This window comes from Periplaneta americana, chromosome 10, assembly GCF_040183065.1.
Source record: "Periplaneta americana isolate PAMFEO1 chromosome 10, P.americana_PAMFEO1_priV1, whole genome shotgun sequence".
Classification (NCBI taxonomy): domain Eukaryota; kingdom Metazoa; phylum Arthropoda; class Insecta; order Blattodea; family Blattidae; genus Periplaneta; species Periplaneta americana.
The window spans coordinates 121731126-121755587 of NC_091126.1; the positions used below are offsets into that span (position 1 = coordinate 121731126).

At 34.9% G+C, this 24462-nt stretch overlaps 1 protein-coding gene across 6 annotated transcripts in view; it reads right to left on the minus strand.

Annotated features, from left to right (window-relative positions):
• Window positions 1–1327: 1327 nt before the first annotated feature.
• Window positions 1328–24462, minus strand: part of sick (sickie) — a 461315-nt gene continuing 438180 nt past the window's right edge. For 3 of the 6 annotated variants that reach the window (XM_069838101.1, XM_069838097.1, XM_069838102.1), the window contains one exon: window positions 9809–23571. In XM_069838101.1, coding sequence (XP_069694202.1) covers window positions 23425–23571 — 147 coding nt within the window. In that variant the 3' untranslated portion in view covers window positions 9809–23424. Of the gene's footprint in view, window positions 1901–8363; window positions 8608–8644; window positions 9140–9808; window positions 23572–24462 lie in introns of those variants that run through there. The other 3 variants (XM_069838099.1, XM_069838098.1, XM_069838100.1) reach the window with 3 other exon arrangements.

Genomic DNA, 24462 nt, shown 5'->3' on the forward strand with positions numbered 1-24462 from the left:
TCGCGCCGCGTCTGATTCTGTGTGCACCCGGCCTTAGTGTGTAGTATGGACTTGAGCTTTGAGACACGGCCTAATTATACAAAGCTGGTATTAACATAGGCTACTTATATAGCCCTATGTGATTTATGTAAACTTACCTGTACGCTTTAACATTCTCGGTCGTTTTGGCTTTATTTTCATTCATACTGCTCGAAAATCAGGAACAAAATCGTCATCTTTAAAATGATCAGAACATACTCTGCTTGTATCAAGACTGAATTTATCCTGTCTTTTGCACGCAATTACCCATTTTTTTTCTAATTCCTAAATCTTTAGGATTGGTAAAGAAAAACAACTCTTCATTTTTATCGTTAGAATTGTTGCATACCGCAACACCACATCTTTGACCTGGCATAATGCATTCAAAACAACATAAACAAGAAAAAACACGAGATATTGCTTTGAAGCATTTGAGCTTTGGCACGCTCAGCTATCTTGTGACGTCAGAATCGCTCTCCTTTCCCCGTCAATCCCTCGCTAACAAGCTCGATATTCAACCTATGAGAAGCTTAGAAGCCTGGGGGGGGGGGGTAAACAGTCTAAAGAATATCCTTATTTTCAGTCATTTCTTCATATTGTCGTTTTGTGACTAATTTTGAAGGCTGTATCACGGAACGTGACGTAGAAAAGTTAATTGAAGGGCCTTGATTTGGGAAGGATAATAGGCTTTCGTCTTGTTGAAGTGATTGCATATTGAAGACTATGCAACAATGCCTTCTTTTATTTTATGATAGAAAACAAAACACTGTTTTTCAGACAACCACATTGTTCGTATTTAAGTTATTAAATATTATATTATTTGAGTAATAGGCCACTAATATTCCTAATATTTCCACACTTTCTTCAGCTGTCAATAATACAAATAAAGTTTAAATTAACTTACGAATTTTGCTGAATGCAGTTATAAGCACTTAAATAGTATCACCATTGAATACAAACTTACTACTAGTTTCATGACGCACTCTAATCCCTCATTGTATCTAATGATCCTATTATTTTTTTTTAATTTTATTAACTATCTCCCATTAGAGGTACCAGTAGCCCAGGACTCAGTATACTCTCCCACATGAATTTTCTTGTAGTATTATTGCCTCGACAATAATTGTTATTAATTCTTAATTACTTATTAATGATATGCCGCATAATAATAATAATAAGGCCCCTTAATGGTAGGGCCTTGGAACCGAAGACCCAATTACCCCCTCCCCCCCTTGAGGGACCCTGCTTCAACCACACACTTCTTGGGTAAATCTGTTCTCTTATTTGATACACAGAAAAAAGCAGGGCATGCAGACAGATTAAAAAAAAGTGTAATGTTATATATAACACACTTGTTGCATTATAAGCATTATAATATCAAATTTGTGTAACAGTGTATATAGTGAGAATGAGAGTAAACAAAACAGAAGCACCAACTTAAGCTTGGGACACCAACTTGTCTTTCAGGTTAAATGGTTTTCTAATGCTTGTAGAACACAGTGTGAAATCCCTGCAGCAGATCTATCATTTACTTGCATAAAGCTATGAGAATGCTCTGCTACTTTTGAACAGTTAGCCGAATGGCTAGAGTGTCAGTTTGCACACTGGTAACCAAAGTTCGAATCCCGGCATGTTCAATTGGAATTTGTGGTGGACAAAGACAGTGTTTAGTGGTAGGTTTCTGCGAGGTACTCCATTTTCCCCTCCTGGCATTCCATCATTGCTCCATTAATCAATCATCATGACTCATCATACGGTGTTACATAGTTCGCCTCCTGTGGTGCATCAAGGGTAATGCCTCCATGATGGCTGGAAGAACAAGTAGTTTTGGAACACTGCCCCCTAAATGGGGACGCTTGGGTGAATGATGAAAGTCAAGTGCCTGCCATTAATTAAAAAAGAAAAAATAAACTTTCAAACACTGCACAAAATGGAGAACAATGACTAGCTGTGTCGTTAGAAATATCTGTGGTCTCATCAGCCTGTACTGATACAAACATGGCATTATTAATGTCAATTTGAAGATCCTTTCTATACACATTACAGTACACATACATTCAAGTAATTCGTTCTGAATTGTCGTGATGTGTATTAGATAATTTCAGATGTTTATTCAAGCAACAAGTTATTTCACTTACCAAATCTAAGAATATTTCTCTTTTTAGGGAGTCTTCGGATTCCTCATGACCTTTGAAGAGTAATTTCATGACGTCCACAAAATTTCAAACAGTTGATTTTATTCTACCTAAATTTTGCCTGTTTTTTCGAAAGAGTTCACCGTGACGAGTAACTGTAATCCTAAGTCCCTCATGTATCTATAATCATATATGCACCTTGTCACATAAATTAAATTTAAGTTTCCAATGTGAGAAGAGATCAATTCATGGGATTTAATTCTTTCCGAAAGGTGTTTCAGGTCATTCACATCATTAATAGTCCATCAAACATCACCGTCAAAAACAAACCATTAAAACAAAGTAGTGATTTCTTACTTTCACTAGCATGGTTTTCTATCAGTCGGTATTGAAAGATCGTGATTATGTCTTGTCTTTGTACAATGTTAACAAGTGGATAATCTGGTTTCTTCTGATCGCTTAATTTTATAAATGGATTTAATTTTATAATATTACTGAGTATTGCAAGTGCTGTACACTTTATACCTTAAGAATCTTGTTACTCTATGCAATGCGAAAGAGCTCAAATAACTCTGGACGAGACATCAGCTCAATGACCTTCGTCTTCTCTCTTCAAATTGTTTCCACGTCTGGCTAGCATACCGTGCAATAAATTCGTTCACCTGAGATTTAATGTTCGAGGATCTAGAATTCTGCGACATGCCAAGTTGTAACCCCACCTGCAAGCACCTCCTGTGTTGGAGGGTCTAGCATCTCCAGACAAGTGAAGTCTAAAGAGAACGAGACTCTGTTATATTAGGACAGTATACATATTATGTACAATTAAAACATATATTGAATAAATAGCAATTTTAATACTATTAGTGTGTAGAGTCTGTATATGCCAGTTTCTGTCTGATGGTTTCCCAATTCATTGCTAACTAAAGTGGCAGCACTATCACCTTTATTTTTTAACTTTGCTCTGGAATATGCCATTAAGAAAGTCCAGGAAAACAGAGAGGGTTTGGAATTAAATAGGTTACATCAGCTGCTTGCTTATGTGGATGATGTGAATATGTTAGGAGAAAATCCACAAACTATTAGAGAAAACACGGAAATTTCACATGACGCAAGTAATGAGATAAATTTGAAAGTAAATCCCGAAAAGACAAAGTATATGATTATGTCTCGCGACCAGACCATAGTACGAAATGGAAATATACCTTGGACGTATTACGAGACCTCCAGCTCCCTGGATGACTACAGAAATCGGATCACTGATGAGACAAAGAGACGAAGCTTTTCGGAAATTCAAGAGACTAAAAAAGTGACAAAGATTTCTTGCGGTACAAGCAACTAAGAAATATGACCACACAGATGATTAGAAATGTTAAGCTTAGATATGCTTACAGACCCATTGAACCTGATATTGGAGCATCCAATACCATATGTGGAGAAATGTTAGGTCAATGTGACTGGGAGAATCTAAGTCACAAACTGACAATACTATTTCTCTAGATGATCTAAACAATTACTTCACATCCACCACTACCCACGCACCTGACGCTGCAACGAAACAACAGACTATTAACGAATTAATCTCTACACCCGCGCCAGCACGAGACAAGTTCTTCTTTTCCTACATAATGCCTTCTGACGTAAAATCAGCACTAAAGCGTATTAAGTCAAAATCACAAGGAGCAGACAATATAAATATAGAACTTCTGAACAAAATTATGGACATAATTCTCCCGACACTAACCCATATATTCAATGCATCCATAATGACTTCACATTACCCAGACTTATGGAAAAAAGGCTATTGTTCGTTCCAACGAGCACAGAATACATAGAGTAGACAAGAACAGCTTGGAGGTGAAGCCGCTCTTGTGGACAGTCGCCATCATGATGTTACCAAAACATTGGCTCCCGCTTAGCACATGGACAGTTGATTGTGGTGTTGCATCGTTGTTTTAATTCATAAATGAACTAATTTCAAGATGCCTACATATGGAATTCCTATTATCATAAGATCTTCTATAACATAATAGCTATTTTGCAATGTTTTGGTAGTAACAAGATGGCGTCAGGTCCATCAAAGTGGCTTCACTCTGTCCAATGGTATTAAGATGCTATGTATTCTGTGTTCGTTGGTTCGTCCCCTTCGTAAAATTAAGCTACCCGTAACACCTAATGACTATAGATCAATTAGTATTCTTCCTGTTCTCTCAAAAGCTTTAGAACGAATTGTGCACAAACAATTGACAGACTACCTCAATACTCACAATATTCTTTGTTGGTCCTTACCAATCAGGCTTCGAACGGGACATGGCACAATGACTGCACTGCTTAAAGTGACTGAGGATAGACGTGAAGCTTCAGACAAAGGGCAGATCACAATACTAACACTTTTAGACTACTCCAAAGCCTTCGACACTGTAGACATTGACCTACTAATTGCAAAATTAAGAGTACTGCATTTTTCTGATAATGCTTTAGCTGGATGGGCTCCTATCTTCGTGAACGCCAACAGTGCGTGTCTATTAATAATCGTTATTCCACTTGGCGTACCACAAGGCTCTGTCCTAGGACCTTTACTATTTTCTATTTATATTAATGATATTTATTCTAATCTAACATACTGCTGACACCATATTTATGCTGACGACATACAAATCTATCTGCATACTCGACTTAACTACATAAATGACGCTATAGTTAAAGTTAATTTTTTTTATTTTAGTTGGTTATTTAACGACGCTGTATCAACTACTAGGTTATTTAGCGTCGATGAGATTGGTGATAGCGAGATATTTGGCGAGACGAGGCCGAGGATTCGCCATAGATTACCTTGCATTCACATTATGGTTGGGAAAAACCTCGGGAAAAAACTCAACCAGGTAATCAGCCCAAGCAGGGATCGAACCCGCGCCTGAACGCAACTTAAGACAGGCAGGCAAGTGCCTTAACCGACTGAGCCACGCCGGTGGCTAACTAAAGTTAATGATGACTTGAATTCAATATCCATATGGTCGAAAACGCACGGACTTAATTTAAATGCAATTAAATCGCAAGCTATCTTAATAGAACATCAAAAATCTAAGTGTGACAAACAAAATTTGTCACCGATAATTGTAAATAATACCACTATTCCATACAGCTCGACTGTGAAGAACCTTGGCATTTATATGGATTGTCACCTGGAATGGAATGAACAAGTGAATCACGCTTCTAAAAAAAATATTTTCTATTATTCACTCATTAAAGCGACTGAAGCACTTTCTTCCATATAAATTAAAATTAATCCTTGTACAAACACTCGTGATGCCACACTTCGACTACTGCGATATTATATTAAGTAACCTAAATGCAAATTTGAGCAGCAGACTAAAACATGTGCATAATGCGTGCGTCTGTTATATTTGCAATATTCGTAAGTATGTTCATGTTTTCCCGTTTTCCAAAATCTGTCTTGGCTAAGTGATCGATGAGCCCTGCATTCTCTAGTTTCAAATTCTGTGCATCGCTACCCCAATCTATTTGGCTTCTCATTTTCAAAATTTATTAACATATCATCAGCTAAGTACCAGGTCTCATCATAACAATTTACTCATTATATCCTACCACAAGACATCTTTATATTCTTCATCCTATATAGTTTCAGTTGCTAGAAATTGGAACTCGCTTCTGAGTGATGTAAAGGATTGTTGGACAATAACTTCATTTAGGTCAAAATTACATAAATTCTTACTTAACAAATTAATTACTGATTAATATTTGTTACTTATAATGAAACTGACATCTGTCAATTCTTATTATTACCATTAATTTCTCTAAATAGAATACAAAACCTCTAACGGCAAAATTTCATTACATTAATATTCTCCTTATATAAATATATTTTAGATTTATATTTTTTCTCCCTATAACATAGTTCTAGTAAACTTATATTAAATTAATTCCCATCACTTTACTAGCTATCTCAACTTAAATATAATTGATTGAATTAAATTAGCTCATAAATTAAGTTATTGCTTTATCTTATAGGTTTATCTAAATTTAAATAAACATGTACTACTTGTTAAAACTTAGCTGAAGAATATTGCTGGAGAATCTTTTAAGTGTAATGTAAATATTCGTAATTTAAATATGTATTGTATTGATTAAGGCTGGTTGAGTGGAAGAGAAGGCCTTATGGCCTTAACTCTGCAAGCGAAAATAAAACATTCTATTATATTGGAGCAACAGTAACAAATATAAATGACGCTCGAGAAGAAATTAAATACAAAATAAATATGAGAAATGCGTCTTATTATTCGGTTGAGAAGCTTTTGTCATCTAATCTGCTTTCAAAAAGCTGACAGTTTCAATTTATAAAACAGTTATATTACTAGTTGTTCTGTATGATTGTGAAACTTGGACTCTCACTTTGAGAGAGTAACAGAGGCTAAGGGTGTTCGAGAACAAAGTGCTTAGGAAAATATTTGGGGGCTAAGAAGGATGATGTTAGAGGAGAATAGAGAAAGTTACACAACACAGAACTACACACATTGTATTCTTCACCTAATATAATTAGAAACATTAAATCCAGATGTTTCAGATGGGCAGGGCACGTTATGTATGAATCCAGAAATGCATATAGTGTTAGTTGGGAGACTTGAGAGAAAAAGACGTTTGGAGAGGTCGAGGCGTAGATGGGAGGATAATATTAAAATGGATTTGTGGGAGGTGAATATGATGGTGGAGACTGGATTAATCTTGCTCAGGAGAGGACCAATAGTGGACTTATGTGAGGGTGCCAATGAACCTCCAGGTTCTCTAAAAGGCATTTGTACGTAAGTAAGAATGTAGTGTGTATGGGATACACAACTTGATTTGTTTGTAACCTTAAGCAGGAGTATCTAGAGAAGGTAAAGAACTCTGTAAATGAAAAAGACATCGACACTCTAGTACAGTGGCCATCAGAACACTGCACTCTCGGGCTAGCGTCTCTGACCTGCAGGTCTCTTACAGCACCAGCGTGCATTCGTGGCTGCTAGCGGGTATGCTTCCATGGCAGGGACCACTCCTTGAAACATAACTCTCACCTGAATTTCGTTTCTTCTTAGCAATCTCTTTTTTCCAATTCGTTTTGTTTGCTTTTCTTTTCACTCCTGCTGTTGGAACATCATTATTTTCAGAATAATTATTTCCCTCCATGTTAATACTTAATATCGTGAACAGTGAACACATCAACCATGAACACAGCCGTAACAGACTCACAAACACAACTACGTTAAACAGTGTAACTGCAATATTGGTCTCTTGTTTCGGCTTGCCATTTCAAGTACATATCTAATTAAATGACACTGGTGGGGGCAGGCCAAGTGACGGAGCAGGCTATAGCAATGGTTCATCTCTTCCTATCCAGTGACAATGCTTGTTGAAGCATTCCCTTACCTCTCTGATGGCGTGAGATGATGCTCCATTGTGCTGCATTCGCAGATAACGTAATTCTAGTGGTATATATTCGTGTAAGTACAGGGATAGGTGCATTTGCAAAAATCCTGTGAGACAACTGTCAAAGCAAAGAAATGCAGTTCAATGAGGTAAATGCCTACCAATTCACACCAACTGCACGTTAACTTGTGTTGTAAACTGCGCGAATGTACAACATGGAATTTTTTCGTGTTGGTCATCTTTCATAGACTACTTGAGATTTGGCTTCTCTCATCCAGAACCACCTCATCAAGTTTCCTACTCTCACAAGGAAAACAAGGCATTTCCACTGCAAAAACCATACAAAGTACCATGCAGGCATATTCTTCCTTTGAAAATTTGGAAACATTTCATTGTATATGGTTCAATCATTATCACAGTAACATAACTCCACTGCTTCCTGGCACATTACCACAAAATTCAAAACAATGCAGTGTCAGAATAATAAGGTCACTTAATAGAAAAATGGAATTCATTATTCCGTACTCAAAATAAATTACTGTGTAAGGTCTAGATATCGATAACCCCATAGTATACGTCAAATTTTTTTGTTCACCCTACAATGATCTTCCAAATACTCCCATAAACATCTCGGCAATTCTGTTCTTTATATTACAAATAGGTCAAGAAATAAAAGTGGTAGTAAAGTAAAAAACTTTTCAATTAATATACAGTAAAACCTGCCCTTAACGGAATCTCAAGGCACCGGGAAAATGTTTCACTACAGCCAGTTTTTCATTCAGTGGTATACTATAAAAATTAAACCAGGAACATGCACGCAATTCATATGAATAAAATACCTTACTAATTTACTTACTGAATTCATTTGGGCCACAGGCCATTTCCCATACACTGTACCTCTTATGGGCCGCACACAATCTTCAGACCTTGCCATTAATTACTAAGCTTAAAAATGTTTAATTGCTGAGTTGTTGCTAATAGCTGATTCATATTTTTGTTTTTTACGGATGAGGGACGGGCTGCCAGTGTGCCATACCTGTATAATTGAACACATGTAAACATTACACTGAACAGAAAAAAATTACTCACTTTTTCTTTATTTTTTTTTTCTAGTAGTCAAACAAAGTTTTCTGCACGCAGTTTACATTTTTGGCTGTCTAACATTACACAAACACTTTAGCCTGAGAAATCACGCTAAGCAGATCTTTCCCGCATATTTCTGTACCAAGGGACCTGACATGCAGTGATTTTTCGGCCTGACACTGACAAACCATTTCCATAATATTTCATTAATGTCTTCGTTTGCAGTGTTTCTTAAGTTGTCTTTTTATTCTCCCATTAGCACAGTTCGCCTCAAAACTTTAAAATGTCCGTTTTCTTCGTACACTTGAGTTTTATCTAAGTTGAATATTTTCACAATCTGCTTAACAGACAATTTATCTTGCTCACGTGCATGAATCACTTTTACTCTCGTGTTAAGATCAAGCACAACTCTTGTCTCTGAAGACATAATGACAACTCCCAAACTGAAGTAAGAAATGTAGGCCTAGAACCATTTAGGAAAATTTCTGAAAAGGCAAATAATTGAATTTCATTAAAGGTCATGGATGAATATTGCAGGTAGTGCTGTACCATTAAAATATGAATTCCAGGAATGACTGTTCATTCATTTGCATGGATGGGAACTGGGAAGAACGGAGATAAGTAACAATGAAGAGGCAATTACAACACAAAATTTTGTAAGCAAGGCTGCAAGCAACAAAAAAACTATGATGAAGAAGAGAAATGTATTTGGCTTTACATTTCAACTCCTCTTAGAATAACTAAAGAGTTAGAACAGCCAGTTATCTGCTTGAACTTGTAGATGGTAATCGACCATAAAATATTCCAAGTGAGACACAACTGACCACCGATTCATAAATACTGGAATTACACTTAAGTTCAAATACATCTGAAACTAAAATTTTGTAGAATGTATAGGGTGTCTAAAATCTGTCTAAATGATACACTTCGGAACATTCGAAAATTTCAGTATAAAAGCTTATTTTGATTTCTGTGTTAGTTTCCATTTAATTCAGGTTATTTAACATGTTTTTCAGCCCTAATGTCACGGGGTCAGAAAATATTTATTTCCTTTCAGACAAATTTCTATTTAATTAAGAGTCCGTTTAAGGCAGGTTTCGCTATATCTCTAATATTCTGAATATATTTATGCTGAAAATAATATTTGCAAAATGTTAATTTTAAGTATATGTTTATTTATATATATATATTTTTTTTTGTTGTTGTTGGGAAGTTACATAAAACTTTAATAAAACACCAGGTATAATGGATCGGAAAGTGAAAACCTCTCTCTGTAGTGTATGAAATTGAATTTGTGCAGTCCAAGTGATTTCATATGCTTTTAAGAATTGGAGCAAATGAAGCACGGACAATGACTAATGCCTAAAACATACATATGGTATTAAAATTCGTATTGTCAAGTATTTGGTTACTATTACTCTAAAGGATCACACAACTCTAAATACAAGCTGTGAACAAAATAATTATTTTAAGAGTATAAAGTCGTCTGATACATAAATTGCAAAATCTACGGTAAACTTACTCAGAAAGATGGAAGACATAGTGAAAATGTACATTCTTTTTTACAAACATAAACGTAATACAAATAAATACAAATAAATTAATTGGTCAGTAAAAATATAAGTTAAAAACCCATGTAAATGGTAAATTAGGCAACAACACAACAGACATGTTCACTATAAAATACGAAACTTGACTTTTGAGTTGTGTTGCCCTTGAAATGCTATTAATATACACGCGATTCCTGTTGTCCACACACTGGTAACTCTTACGTGTTCAGTCCATAGTTTTGAAGTCTGACAGGAATATTATTTTCTCTAATAATATCAATAACTTCTTCAACACTATGCACTGGTAAACAAATTTTCTTTGCAAGTTTGTGTGATTGAATAATAAAATAAATGAGCATTTATTGCCACATACTAGTCAATTTTCAAACCACATGTTATTTAGGTACTATGATGTACCAATGTGCCTTTAAGTCCTTGTGTATGAGTTTCCAATTTTACATCAAGTAAACCATCACGTCTTCAACTCATTTCTTTCACTGTGAATAATTCTTTATTGAATCTAAATATTAATTTAGATATTTTATACATCTTCTAATGAATTCACAATAATGTCCTTTGAAATACATTTGATACAGAATCCATCTGTAACGTCAGTTTTAGTTTAATGATGACTGATAATGGAAGGATTGTGCACTTACAATTCAAAGAAGGCCTTCCAAATTGGAATAATACAAGAATTATTGTATAATCTTGCTAAAGATCTATTTTAATAAAATATTTATTCTCAATCATTATATAAAAATGGAATTCATTTGAAATGATATGAGCCCTTTAAAAATATATATTCAAAGTGAACACCAGGTCCAAATAAATCTTGTAGTACAGAGTTAATTCAGGTATGTGGAATCTTGTATCTTTTTATAAGTGACAGATCTTCAATATATTCTTAACATAAGATATATCTATATACAGCTTGAAACATCTGCCTTCTGGCACAAAGGCAATGAACAAATCCATTGTAGAAGCAGGATTTATGACAATACTTCAGTGTATGTTTTTCTTGTTAAAAAAAAGAGACATGTTAACAGACACGAGGTTTACAGTAACAAACAAGATACGATCTTTAGTAATGTTTAATAATGTTCCTGAAAACTTACTTATTGAAACTTTAAACAAGTACATTTCTTACTAAAATGCAAAAATACATTTTAACATCCATATATTCTGATGTACTGTGTTACACAGAAGTCAGATGACAAATAAGAACCATCACTAATTATAAAACTGAAAGAATTATCGTACAAAGTAACATAATGATATGTTTCATCTAAGACGTCCGTAATCTGAGTGACTTTTTTCTTGTACCGTTATGTTGGCAGTATATATTCCCCTTTGTACTGCTAGAATTCTCCTGAATTAGTTTCTGTGGAATATGTAAACTGAATACAGTACATAAATTGAAGTAGGCCATAGTATGGTACACAATAATGCTACAGTTGATTTGTATTTTGTTCCGTTTATTGTTTATTATTTTCAGTTGTAATATTGATATTCACTGAAAGCTGAAGAGATCATGTTGACTCCTGAACTGCAAGTGGAGCTAGTACTGTGCTCTGTGGGGACTATCACAGGAAAACAAGAGAAGCTGCAGACGAGTTTCATCATTCATCATCCTGACATTCCAAAACCATCATACCAAAATGTAGCCAAATTATTGCATAAATTTAAAACAACTTTCAGTGTACTCGAAAGAAACGAACTGATGCTTCCAAATCTGTTACTGACAGACTGCATTCAATAGATGTGATTGTGAAGATGATGGCCAGCCCTAAAAGGTCAGTGTGCTATGTAGCTCGAGATAGTAGTATCAGTAGAGAATCTGTTTGCAGAATATTGAAATCTGCACGTTTTCACCCCTATAAATTACAGCATATACGCACAATGCAAGAAGAGGATCCACTCAAGAGGTGAATATACTGCAACTGGATCACACAGCGTTTGTGTACTAATTGATCCTTCCTTCAGCACATTATGTTCAGTGACGAATGCTTATTCTTTCTGGATGGGCATGCTCTACACAAAATGCACGACACTGGTCCAAAGAAAACTCAGGATGGATGCGTGAAGCTAACAACCCTGATGCTCCAAAAGTTATGGTGTGGTGTGGAGTACTAGGTGATATGGTTGTGGAACCATATTTCTTTGATGGAAATATAAACCTATACACATTATGGGGGAATGAGAAACAAACCTGTATTGGAAAGAGTGGCTGGAGAAAAAAATAATGCTGTAACTGATCACGAAGAGAAAAAGGAATTGGTTGGGTCACTGGCTAAGAAGAAACTGCCTACTGAAGGATGCACTGGAAAGAATAATGAACAGGAGAAGAGTTCGGAGCAGAAGAAGATATCAAATAATAGACGACATTAAGATATATGGATCATATGCGGAGACTAAGAGAAGGCATAAAATAGGAAAGACTGGAGAATGCTGGGTTTGCAGTGAAAGACCTACCCTTGAGCAGAACACTATGAATGAATGAACGCATATGGAATTGCTGGACAACACTGTAAAGGAATTCCTGTGTGATTTGCCACTGAACAAACAGATAAAAACGTGGTTTCAACAAGATGAGCCCACGGCACATTATGATCTAACAGTTCGCCAGAAACTAAATGAGATATTCGATGTGCACTGGGTTGGGCGAGGTAGACCTCAGTCATAACCTCCAGGGTGACCAAACCTCACACTTCTTGATTTATTTCTATGGAGATTTGTGAAACAGCACGTTTTTCAGTCAGAGCCTACATCTATAGATAACTTGAAACAAAGGATCACCCATGTTATCCAGCACATCCTTGTAAATGTAACAGAAGAATGTCAGGATTAAGTGAGGTACTGTCTTCAAGTAAATGGAGCACATTTTGAACATCTGCAGTAGTGAACATACTGTATACAATTGTATTTCCAATTAGAGTAATGTTTCCTATTTGTCAAATTACTTCTGTGTCACATGGTATAAAACAGACACACTATCAATGAAAAACTTTTTGTAAAAATGCAAAGTCCATAATTGTAATAGAATTATTATAGTATTAATTTTGCTTATTTTTCCGATTTTTAATACATCTGTGGAAACGAATGTTTTCATTAAATACTGGTAACTAGGATAAATAAAACCTATCAAATTATCTTTGCTTTATCTGAAATGAAATATAGAAGCTAGTGGAAATTTTGTACATCAGCAGCTTTAAGAAAGAACTGTGTTTTTAATTTAAAATGTTGCATAAATCCTGCTCACACTTTAGAAGATCAAGTCTGAACATAATTACATGTGACCTTATGACTGTGCTCATAAAATTAGTTGTTAATTTTTGTGTGTTATGACTTTGGGCATACGAAGGGGATGTGCACATGGACTGCAAAGCACTTTGTACACTTGTGTCCACTTATGACCATGAGGACATAGGAAGAAGCTTCGGTCCAGTAGATTCAAGTATTAAGTCTACAGTTAACCCTCGAATGCCAGCAACTTGTAAGTGCACATCCAGTTACAGTTTGTGCTTAATCTACATCAACATTTACAATATCTCTGTTTCATCCACATAATCTGTCAAGACTTTCCATCCAATATACCATCCACATGGCAGCAACTTGCTTATCATATCACTCATAATGAACACTACATTGAAGAATCAACTTCATTCTTGATGCTAGGACTGTAATATCACAAGTGTTACTTATTTACATATTCATAAATGTTATCTCTGTACTGCAACACATTTCACGTTACATTCAGGTTAAAACATAATACAATAAATTCACATCTAAATCCAAAAAGAGATACCTGTTAAGGCACGGTAACATGAAACTGAGAGGACCACAACAAAGTTGTTCATCAGACTATGGACACTATGGACTCTGAGGAAATTAAATATCAACTTGAACGTTCATCTTTTCTTCATATATAATCGATTATATATATATATATATATCGATCTTATTTCTGTGTGCCTCAACCTAGGCCAATACTTTAAATCAATTTATTTCTATAAAAAATCAAGTGAAATAAAAAAGTGCAAGAGTTTCTTGCAGAATCATGTCGATGGCTTTAAGCACAGGTACAGGTATGTCTATTTCTAGTCAAAATTGAAATATGGTGATATATTAGTAGTCTGGGGCTAAATCTTCATTCTGTACAAGTATTGTATTGTATTGTACCTATAGGACATTATTAATATAAGAATTATATTTTGTTATATTTTGCTGCATTATGTCTGTAAGATGTCTGTAACGGGAAACACTTCTTTCAAGGTTTCCCGAAAGTTAGAAAAGTGAACATACAATATTAAGTGCTTTAAGCCATCGAAGTGTAACTAAGCATATACTGGTATTATATTTTCATATATGTTATAACGTTTCAAACCATGCATTTGAATAAATGTACATTTGCAATGATGTGTTTATCAATATTACAATTTATAAATTCAATTAGCAAAAGATATACGAGTATTACTAAATATATTAACTTGATAGACAGTATGACAAACATCATAAAAATTAAATCTCAGTGTAAGAGATATGAAATTAATTATTAAAAATGATGCATCTAGAAGCTTTCGTTAAATATGACCAAAGAGCAGTATTGCATTTTAGATTAAGTTCTGAATTAACATTATATTCTGAACATTACTGTACTTTACATATCCGAAAACCTGAACGGTGTTCCTAGTCTGTGAATGTAATTAAATCTGGATATAAGAAAACAAATTGGTTTCTGTCAATGCAGAAAAAAGACTCGAATACTAACTTATGTCTTTACGAAAAATCTGGCATTCATGATGGTTCACAGAAAGAGAAAAAGGTGTACTATACGTGGAATTATTGAAAGAAAGGTGATCGACAGAAATAACGAGTAAAAATACCATACTTGATTACTTCCACTTTTGTACTATTTTAAATTAGTATATTATTTACGTAAAATATTCACGAGACAACACTATGATAATGTAAAAAAATATAGAATAAAAATAAAAAACTTCAGTTCGCAACATGAGTATGCAGTACAATTGAAGGCAGTTATCTATAAAGTAATAGACTCTCTAAGTCTGTCAGAGGCAGCCACTGCCATGGAGATCACCATCTTGTTTTCCAAACAACTGTCATTTCTAAATGGTGTATTATGTTGCTATAAATTAACAGCACGTTTATAGTGCTAAAGTAAAGTACAAAAATAGTTTAAATAGCTTAAGTGCATTTGCTACAAGTTTTGTTAATTTTTGTGTGTATATTCAAAGTACACGAGGCCTAGTTATTTCAATATACAGGTACATTGTGTTTCGACTGATTGCAAGCACTATAGTCAGATTCTTGCAGGTTTTTCTCATTTCCTAAAGAGAAGAAAAAAGCCATGAAATGGGTACTTGATATTAGGTTTGTATAAAGGACGTATCTTCATACACAAACATCAGAATCAAAATTGAAAATGTACGAGGCGCGTCCATAAAGTAACTTTCCCACTCGTCCCACAGCTAGCAAATCGTATGTTGCGCGAAGTGACTGCGTGTACGTGATAGAGTAATGTCCTGGCATGGCGCATGCGCTAGCAGAACTTCCTGAGTGCTCTCAGTAGCTTCGTTACAGTGGTTGAAGATGGACACTCCTATTCCAGCTCCTGCTGCGTGTGAAGTGCTATCAGTGATAAAGTTTTTGAATGCACAGGGCATAGCGCTGATTGAAATTTATCGTCAGCTGTGCCAGGTCTATGGGCCTAACATCAAGAGCAAGTAGATAGTGCGTTGCTCTACAAGGTCGTCTGTGATGATGGTTGGCCTCCCACTGCACTCCTTGTCATGCACATTTTGGCATCCTGCTGAAAATTGTCTACACCAGCAATGTACCATTTGCTTGCTCATAGACCTGGCACAACTGACTATAAATTTCAATCGGCGCTATGCCCTGTACATTCAAAAACTTTATCACTGATCGCACTTCACATGCGGCGGGAGCTGGAATAGTGTCTATCTTCAACCAATGCAATGAAGCTACTGAGAGCACTCCGGAAGTTCCGCTAGTGCATGCGCCATGCCAGGACTTTACTCTATCACGTACACGCAGTCACTTTGTGCAACATATGATTTGCTAGCTGTGGGATGAGTGGGAAAGTTACTTTATGGACGTACCTCGTAAGTTTATGGCAATGCTTCTATTGTACATGATTTTATGTATTGTTTTGCAGGAGAGGTGATGGAGAACTTTCAAAATACTGCCTAGTTTGCAGCTGTCACTTTAAAAATGTGTCCCTCACTGTTTCTCAGGAATTTAAGAAAATATATGGACTTTCCTCCTGCAGAATCTAACAGGAAGAAACAGAAGAAAAGATTAGTAAGGCCATAGCCTTGCTCTGTATTTCTAATAAAAGAGAACATGCCTTAACCAAAAGCTGATTATGTTCTTAATTATGTTCTTAAATCCTAATTTTTTTTTTATTGCAGTGATGTCTTTTGTGCGAATACAGCAGAGAAGAAAATGATATTACTGAGTAATTTAAAGTGTTGCCAGGTAGCAAAACATCGACTGTACAGTTTGCAACATCAACAGCATTAGTAGCTGGAAATTACTTTCAAAAACACGAAATGAAAAAATTGGAAACTGAAGTGGCAATACTGAAAGATCAGATCAATAGAAGGTAATGATAAATTAATATGTTGGATTGCTAAATAAAGAAGTTTTTAAACATGTCAGTTTTGTGAAACATCCGAATATCTTACTATAGTGGATGGAATATTGATTGTGTTTCAAAAGATTACCTCTTTACAAATGATTAAGCTGAGATAGAACGTCTTCATGAAAACAATGCAGTTATATCTAAAGTAAGCACTGCCACTGTTTCAAGAGGGGTAGATAGATAGCCCTCTTGCACTGTCTCTAACATTACGACATGGTTGCATATTTTACATAAACTTCTGTATGAGAGTCTTGTGGAAAATGTTTGTTGTTGTTTAGTCAACTGTCCGAAGACAGGTTTGAACCTCTTAAGTAACACCAATAAGGCAACACTCATGAGGCAACTAGGCCAGGAGATAATGGGATAGGATGGCCAGTTCCTTTCCCTCTCCAATGCATACATCGCCGATTAGCTACATATTCCACTAATCAGACTTCAGATGCATACAAACAATTGTTCTTCCTCTGACACATATTGTCAAGTGAGATGTACTTCCTGATAATATATGTACATATCAGCCAGAATCTCAATCAGAGGTAGGAAAATGTTTCATCCCTGTTAAACCAGACTTGTCTTTCAAATTTTATATCACGTAGAGTAATAATATATCTTAAGTTCTGGGTGCTTTGAAAGATTTTCTTCAACAAGTAAGAGTCTTTAGAGTTTAGACTTTAACTTAATAAATGTTTCATATTAATGTGGACATGAAGCTTAATGTCAATCTAAAAACTTCACTAGGCCTATTTTTAGAGTACACACATGAAAATAGAGTAAATTGAATCTGTCCCCGTTATAACACAGACATTTTTCCTTAAAAGGGGAATGTTCCTGTGTTCGTCCATGGTCTGGAAATTAGGTTAGGCTTAGTTTTAATCATCCTATCATAATATCATCCTCATAGGGGCAGCGTAACTCCGCGTTCCAGGTGCCCCAACCTCAGAAGTGGGTTACCGGTACAAATAAGCCATTGCCAGGAGAGACCAGAAATGTCAAATGACAACCTGGTGGCATTGGATAAAAAAAATAATTGAATCTGTTGCAACTAACAGGCATTATGTCAATTTTTTTTTTTTTTTTAATTTTCCAGGAGAGGGAAAAACCATTATATATCCAACAGTGCTTTGCATATTAAAAATTATATAGGCCTATGCATTCAGTGTCACAGAGCACAAATAGATAACATATTTTATAAATAAATATTTTATAAAAATATCATTATTCCTTTTAGCTCCGAAATTGGTATTTTGTGGTTAAAGATTGAAATTTAATATGACATTGTCTTCATTAGCTGAAACAAGTTTTACAAAAATGAGTTAGTTTCAGAAGGCAGCCATTTATTTTTTTCAATATTTATATAGTAATATTCAAACACAAAATTAAAATTAATAGTTGACAATAATGACTTCAGATTTATAAAATGTCATGATTACATATCTTTAAAAAATATTATGAAAATAATATTAAAATCTGTCAGTTACATTTGTATTTGTATTCGAGGCAGAACATAATGATAATGACTAAGCTTTCTTCTTATATCCTGTGATCAATTACTAGTTAATAATAATGTATTTTAATCTTATTTTATCATATGTATTATCAACTTATCTTATAATGTACCAATATAGATCTACTGAGATAGTATATGTCACCAGTATGTATTATAATATGAAGATCATATTAAATTTCTGTTTGAATTATAAAGCAACACTGCTTTAGCATAAGATTATTTTTTTATGCTATTTTAAATGTTGTGGAGATTTTTTGATACCTACATAATTAGAATTTCAATGATTGAATTGAAATAAACAAGAATACAAAATACTTAAGAGTAAAATGCATGTCTTTAAACGCAGTTCGCATGTGTAGTTGCATTATGATCAAGTACAAATGTGACTGAGGATTAGGCCAGGTGCACACAGAATCAGATGCAGCATGGCATGACACAATGTTTTGTCTGATGGTACTTGAGTCCCATTGATTTCTTATAATGTGGTGCACAGAGAATCAGAAGTGACAAGACTTCGTGAGCAGACATGAGGAGAAAACATTGAATGACTGCTTGAATTTGGTCGCGAACAGAGTCTGATGGGTGCAGTCTACTGCGCATGGGTAGAAATTTTTCAAGAAGATATCCATCCTAAGAGATGATAGATTTTCGCAATCACAATAAATTCGAAATATGCCCAAATACTGTCGAAGTAAGTAATTTTGTGTTTAAAAGCATGTTAAATGTATTAGTGTAGTTTTTTAATCCGTGTTAAAATGAGAAATAGCAAACAAAATGCAAAATGTGCAATATTTTGTCCGTTTATTCTGCTCTTCTTCTTTCAAAATAATGAAAATAGACCATGACGCATTTTCTATGCTAGGCAGTTTTCAAAGTCCACACAACCAGCAGATCAGTTGTCATGAGCAGACAGTGTTAAGCTATTGTGAAGCACTATAAAGCAAAATGTCGTGTTGTGAAGAACTGCACCACACTGCATCTGATTCTGTGTGCACCTGGCTTAATATTAATCTAGGCTTTAAAAAACAATAATGTAATAATACAACACACAATACAGCTGACACTCTCCTTAGCAACAAGTTGTTAGAAAACAAGACGGCTTCCTAGCAATGAGTGATGTCACAGCTTATGGAGTCTATATATAATACTGTTAACATTTTACGTAACAGTGCCACAAAACGTAAGTTATAAATGTTTGGTTATTCACAGTAAACTTTGACTGTTTTCATATCTTTACACATATTATTGAACACTGTTATTTCATGCCGCCTCCTGAGCTGAGTTCAGGTATGTTCTGAACGAAAGATTCTGTTTAGAATGTAGTTACAACCTTCTGGTGGAATGACTGCTGCAACGTTTCAGCAACAATGATTGTCTAAGAAATTTCTTTTTTTAATATCATACAAAATTGGAATGGCAAAATACAACATCTACTTAACGACTGAATGATGATTATGCTCTTATTCCAATATATTTTGCATTGGAAAAAATCTAAGACGAGGTTTAATGCTAATGAATGTGCCTATAAATAAAATGGTAAGCTCCACAATTTGTCAAGTGAAATATAGGAAAAAGAAAACTGTTTTCAAAAACTTTGAAGAAATATATTTCATTACAATTGTACCCAACTAACTTAAATATGTCGGAAATTATTCTGTTAAAAAGTTAGCAGACATAACAATGTAACATCAACAAGATTTAGTTTCAATCGTCAGGAGTAAGTGATCCAAACTTTATAACACTTCAGTCAGGTTTATTTTCACACTACTAGCTGGAAAATTAATGTATCTGAAAGCACAATAAGGTTCTCATACAAACCACGCAATTTATGATTACTGTCATTTTGGGGTGGCATTTAGAATAGAATTTTGTTTTATCTTCAAAGTTAAAATGAAAAATCAACGAAAATGATACATTTCAGAGAAAAAATGTCGACTTTGCCATGTTACATGTAATTCAATTATTTTTTTTTAAGTCAAGTGTGTCAATGTGGTAACAAAAAGAGTTCTCGAGAACACAACTATAATCCCCCCTTCCAGCCCTTCCTCTCTTCACCTAAGAAATTTGTTAAAATATGAAAATGTATTTCTTGCATATAAATGCTAAAGTGTACTTCAATGGGCTGTACAAATGCACAAGTCATCCTCGGTGGTCTAAAGGTTACCATGCTAGCTGTTGGAGCGAAAGTTTGCAAGTTCAAACCTGGCTGTAATTAATTTTAAAGCGTGATAAAATCCTTAAACTGGTTTTTACCCACGAGGTGAAAACTGTGGGTTTACAGGACGTAAAGAACCATGTTCCTCATAGAGGACTCTAGAAAAAATTGTCGGTCATTTTTCAACTACACTGAATTTCAAATTTCAGTAACCTCTGCAGTTCAAAGCATTGTTAATACTACCACTACTACAAAAGCATAACGTCAATGTCATTAAAAAAAAAATAATAAAAAAATAGATGACTCAGAGGGACTCTTTTCTCCAGCACTAGCATACTGTTTAAACCAGTATATGATGCCTTGTAAATTATTAAAAGAGGGGTTCAATAGTCTGTAATATTTCTCATGTACCACATTTTCTTACATTTGCAAGCAACACTAATTTAGAAAGTTCATGAGAAGCATTTCCTCTTTACACATTTTGTTTCGATTCTTTATTGATATGTACCCACAAATAAATATAGTAAGCAGTAGGTGAAGAGAGTAGTCACTGCAAAATTCTAAGAATTCTTTGGCCAAAAATCTCTTTTATTCAATTCATAAAGTCTAAAAATTGTTTCACTTACAATTCGACGTTTTGATTTGTATTTCTTACCTTATAACAGATATTTATATCTCAAATTTAACTAAAATGGAAACAGTGTTATCCCGGGACACGAGTGCTAACGAACTGATGTCATACGGTACTTAAAATTTGCAAGGGCCTGTTTTCATGTACATTTGAAATGCAAGCACGTGCATCAGGTCAAAAATGAATGAGTCGATTATTATGCATACATAGTAAACACACTTAATGAATCCACTAGGTAACACAAGCACGCAGTTTGTTAATGAGACTGTTATCTAGCATGTTACTACACAGGTGTCATAATAACGAGAAAAATAAATTGAAAAAGACATGCCTGAGATTCAAATTAAGTTTAATGTAAAAAATCCACACTTCTATTTGGATGAATCTAAGCCAGAACGTCGATTATCCGAATTAATTAGAACTAATGTACGTTTGAATAATCAAACACTTATTATAATATAATTCAATTTATAAAAAAAGACCTAATTAGGCCTAAAATAAAATTGTACCCATGATTACTATTATTGTCTTTTGAGATATGAAGTATTATGAAGAAAATGATTAGGGAATGGTTGGTAGATAATAACCAAATGTTTTGAGAACCAAAATACATTATATTTATTTTAAATTTACCTATTTGTTTACATGGTCTGAACTACAGGTGACACTTTTTTTTTACATAAACAGAAATAAATAATTGTACACATATAAGAGTAAAATGAGTCTTGAAAAAGTTTGTTTTCAGAATATATATTTTAATGTCGCTGATTCAGATAATTGACGTTCTCTTGTAATGAGAAATAAATATGAAGTTGTACAAGTTGTTTTACTTATTAACCCGTAAACAAAAGCAACTTAGGCTACGCCTGGGCACGGGTTGGAATTCCACTTGGGTTGATTACCATCTTTTGCTATGTATCACTAACTTCACCGACACTAGATAACCTCCCAGTTGATTCAGTGTCATTAAATAGCCAATATAAAAACAAAAAAGAGCAACTTGCAGACGTGTCAGAGTAAGAATGACTGACTGAACAATGAATCAATCTTCAAAACTGAACTTCGCTCAGGTAACTCAAAGTGTGATTTCACAAAAAACAGGGATGACACAGCGAGGTCTACTAGCCCCATATTCTTACGCTTGCATCAATAAGGACATTTAATACACATTCGTTCATTCATCAATATATAGACTGGGTGACGTTAAACAGTTCACATTGTGAATTTCACTGTAATCTCAACTATGCAGTACAAATTGGTATGTGTGCAATTTTATAATTTGATTTTAATTTTAGGTCACCACTGTACCAATTCTGTTTTGATTATAATGGCGAATGTTTTAATTCTCACATTTCACTTTTTATGTTTTGTCAGATTTCATGTAATACTGTGTACTGGAGGACTGTCAGTGATGGTCTTGTATTCAAGTCTAATTATTTACTTCAAAATTTTGATTTACTAAATGAACAATAAGTCTTGCACAGACTCCCCCTACCCTACTAACTACCGGTATGTGCTAAGGACGGGACAGCAGTTTTCTAAATACCTCAGTACTACCAAAATGTAACGGTACCGAGTATAGTCAGCTGTACCAAAAATATACTCAATACTTTTTCGATGTTTTTGTTAAAGACATTGTCCTCGCTTATGTTAACATCTGACCCATAATTATTATCTTATGCCTATAATCTTTGCCATCTTCTCCATATCATTAGTCTATTGCACGTTCTTTTCAATAAGGCTAGTTAGCACTGCTGGTTTTAAGAAAACATTCTGAGAGGTAGTATTCTGTGTAATATTCCTAGATAATCATTATTATATATAGGTACATATATTTTCGTAACTAACTTCATTTTATAATGATGAAAAAGTATCGAGTATTGGCAATCGAGTATTAGACCTTCAATTTTGATATCAGTATCGAATAATGAGAAATTCTGATATTGTCCCATGTCTGCTATAAACTTCTACCTTCAGATAAATGTCGTTCATAAAAATTTTATGATTGATACAAATGGATTGAACAGTTGATTTTGCAATATATAAACAAGTGAAATTACAGTAACAAGTTCATCAAATCATAATTTATGACCATACAATAAATGCCTAGGAATCTGAATTCCCGTTGCAACAGGACTAACATATTTAAAGATCAAAAACAATGTCATGTACACATACTTGAAATCGTCTTACAAAAATAACTCCTCCCTTACACACCTTGCACGAAGAGTGGAAGTGTCTACAGGGCTGACTCCACGCGAGAGTTTCCCTTGTCGTCAGAATGAATACTGCTGGGATGAGAATCTATGCTGATTGCATCAGAGTCATTGCTGCTATGTGGACTAGAGTAGTTGGCTGCTTCCTGCAGTCGCATCAACATATTCAGCTATAAAGAAATGCGTTATATCTCATTATACTTTACCTCAAGCTATTTGAGAGTGGGAAAACACAGTCTCCATCGCCACACCAATGTACGAGGGCTTTATAAAAAGTTTCCGCACTGTGAATCCTGCAGTGGAGACAGAAGGATGGAGGTGGCAGGTGTGCTAGAGTATAGTATGATGAGTCATCATAGCAAGACTGTTGTCTGAGCAGTTGTCTGACAGTTGCTACGCGAGGTTGAATGTGGCAGAAAAACTTGAAAATTGCACCAAAGTTGAACAAAGTTCAGTGATACGGTTTTTGTGGTCAGAAGGTGTACTAGGTTCACAGATCTATAAAACAATGTGTGCTCAGTAATGAAGAACAAGCTAGGGATATGATCCTGGAAGATCGAAGGGTAACGACAGTGGAAGCTGCACAAAATTTGGATATCAATATTGGATCTGTGTATTCTCTGGTCCACGATAATCTTTGATTCCAGAAAGTTTCTGCCAGGTGGGTTCCAAAATAACTGACAGATGAGCACAAGTGCAACCACGTAGACATGTGTTCCCACCATTTGACACGATATCGTGAAGAAGGTGACAACTTTCTGCAGAGGATTGTGACAGGCGATGAAACGTGGGTTCACCATTAAGAACCCGAAAGCAAGAAGAAAAGCATGTAGTGGAAGCATCCAGCATCTCCTATCTCCAAAAAAATTCAAGATGCAACCATCGGCAGGAAAGGTGATGTTGACTGTCTTCTGGGATTCTCTAGGGCCTATTCTTGAGACATACCAGGAACGGGGAGTAACCATCACAAGTGCATCCTATTCTCACATGCTTCAGACAAAACTGAAACCTGCAGTCTGCTCTAAAAGAAGAGGGAGACTGTCAGATGGCATCCTGTTGTT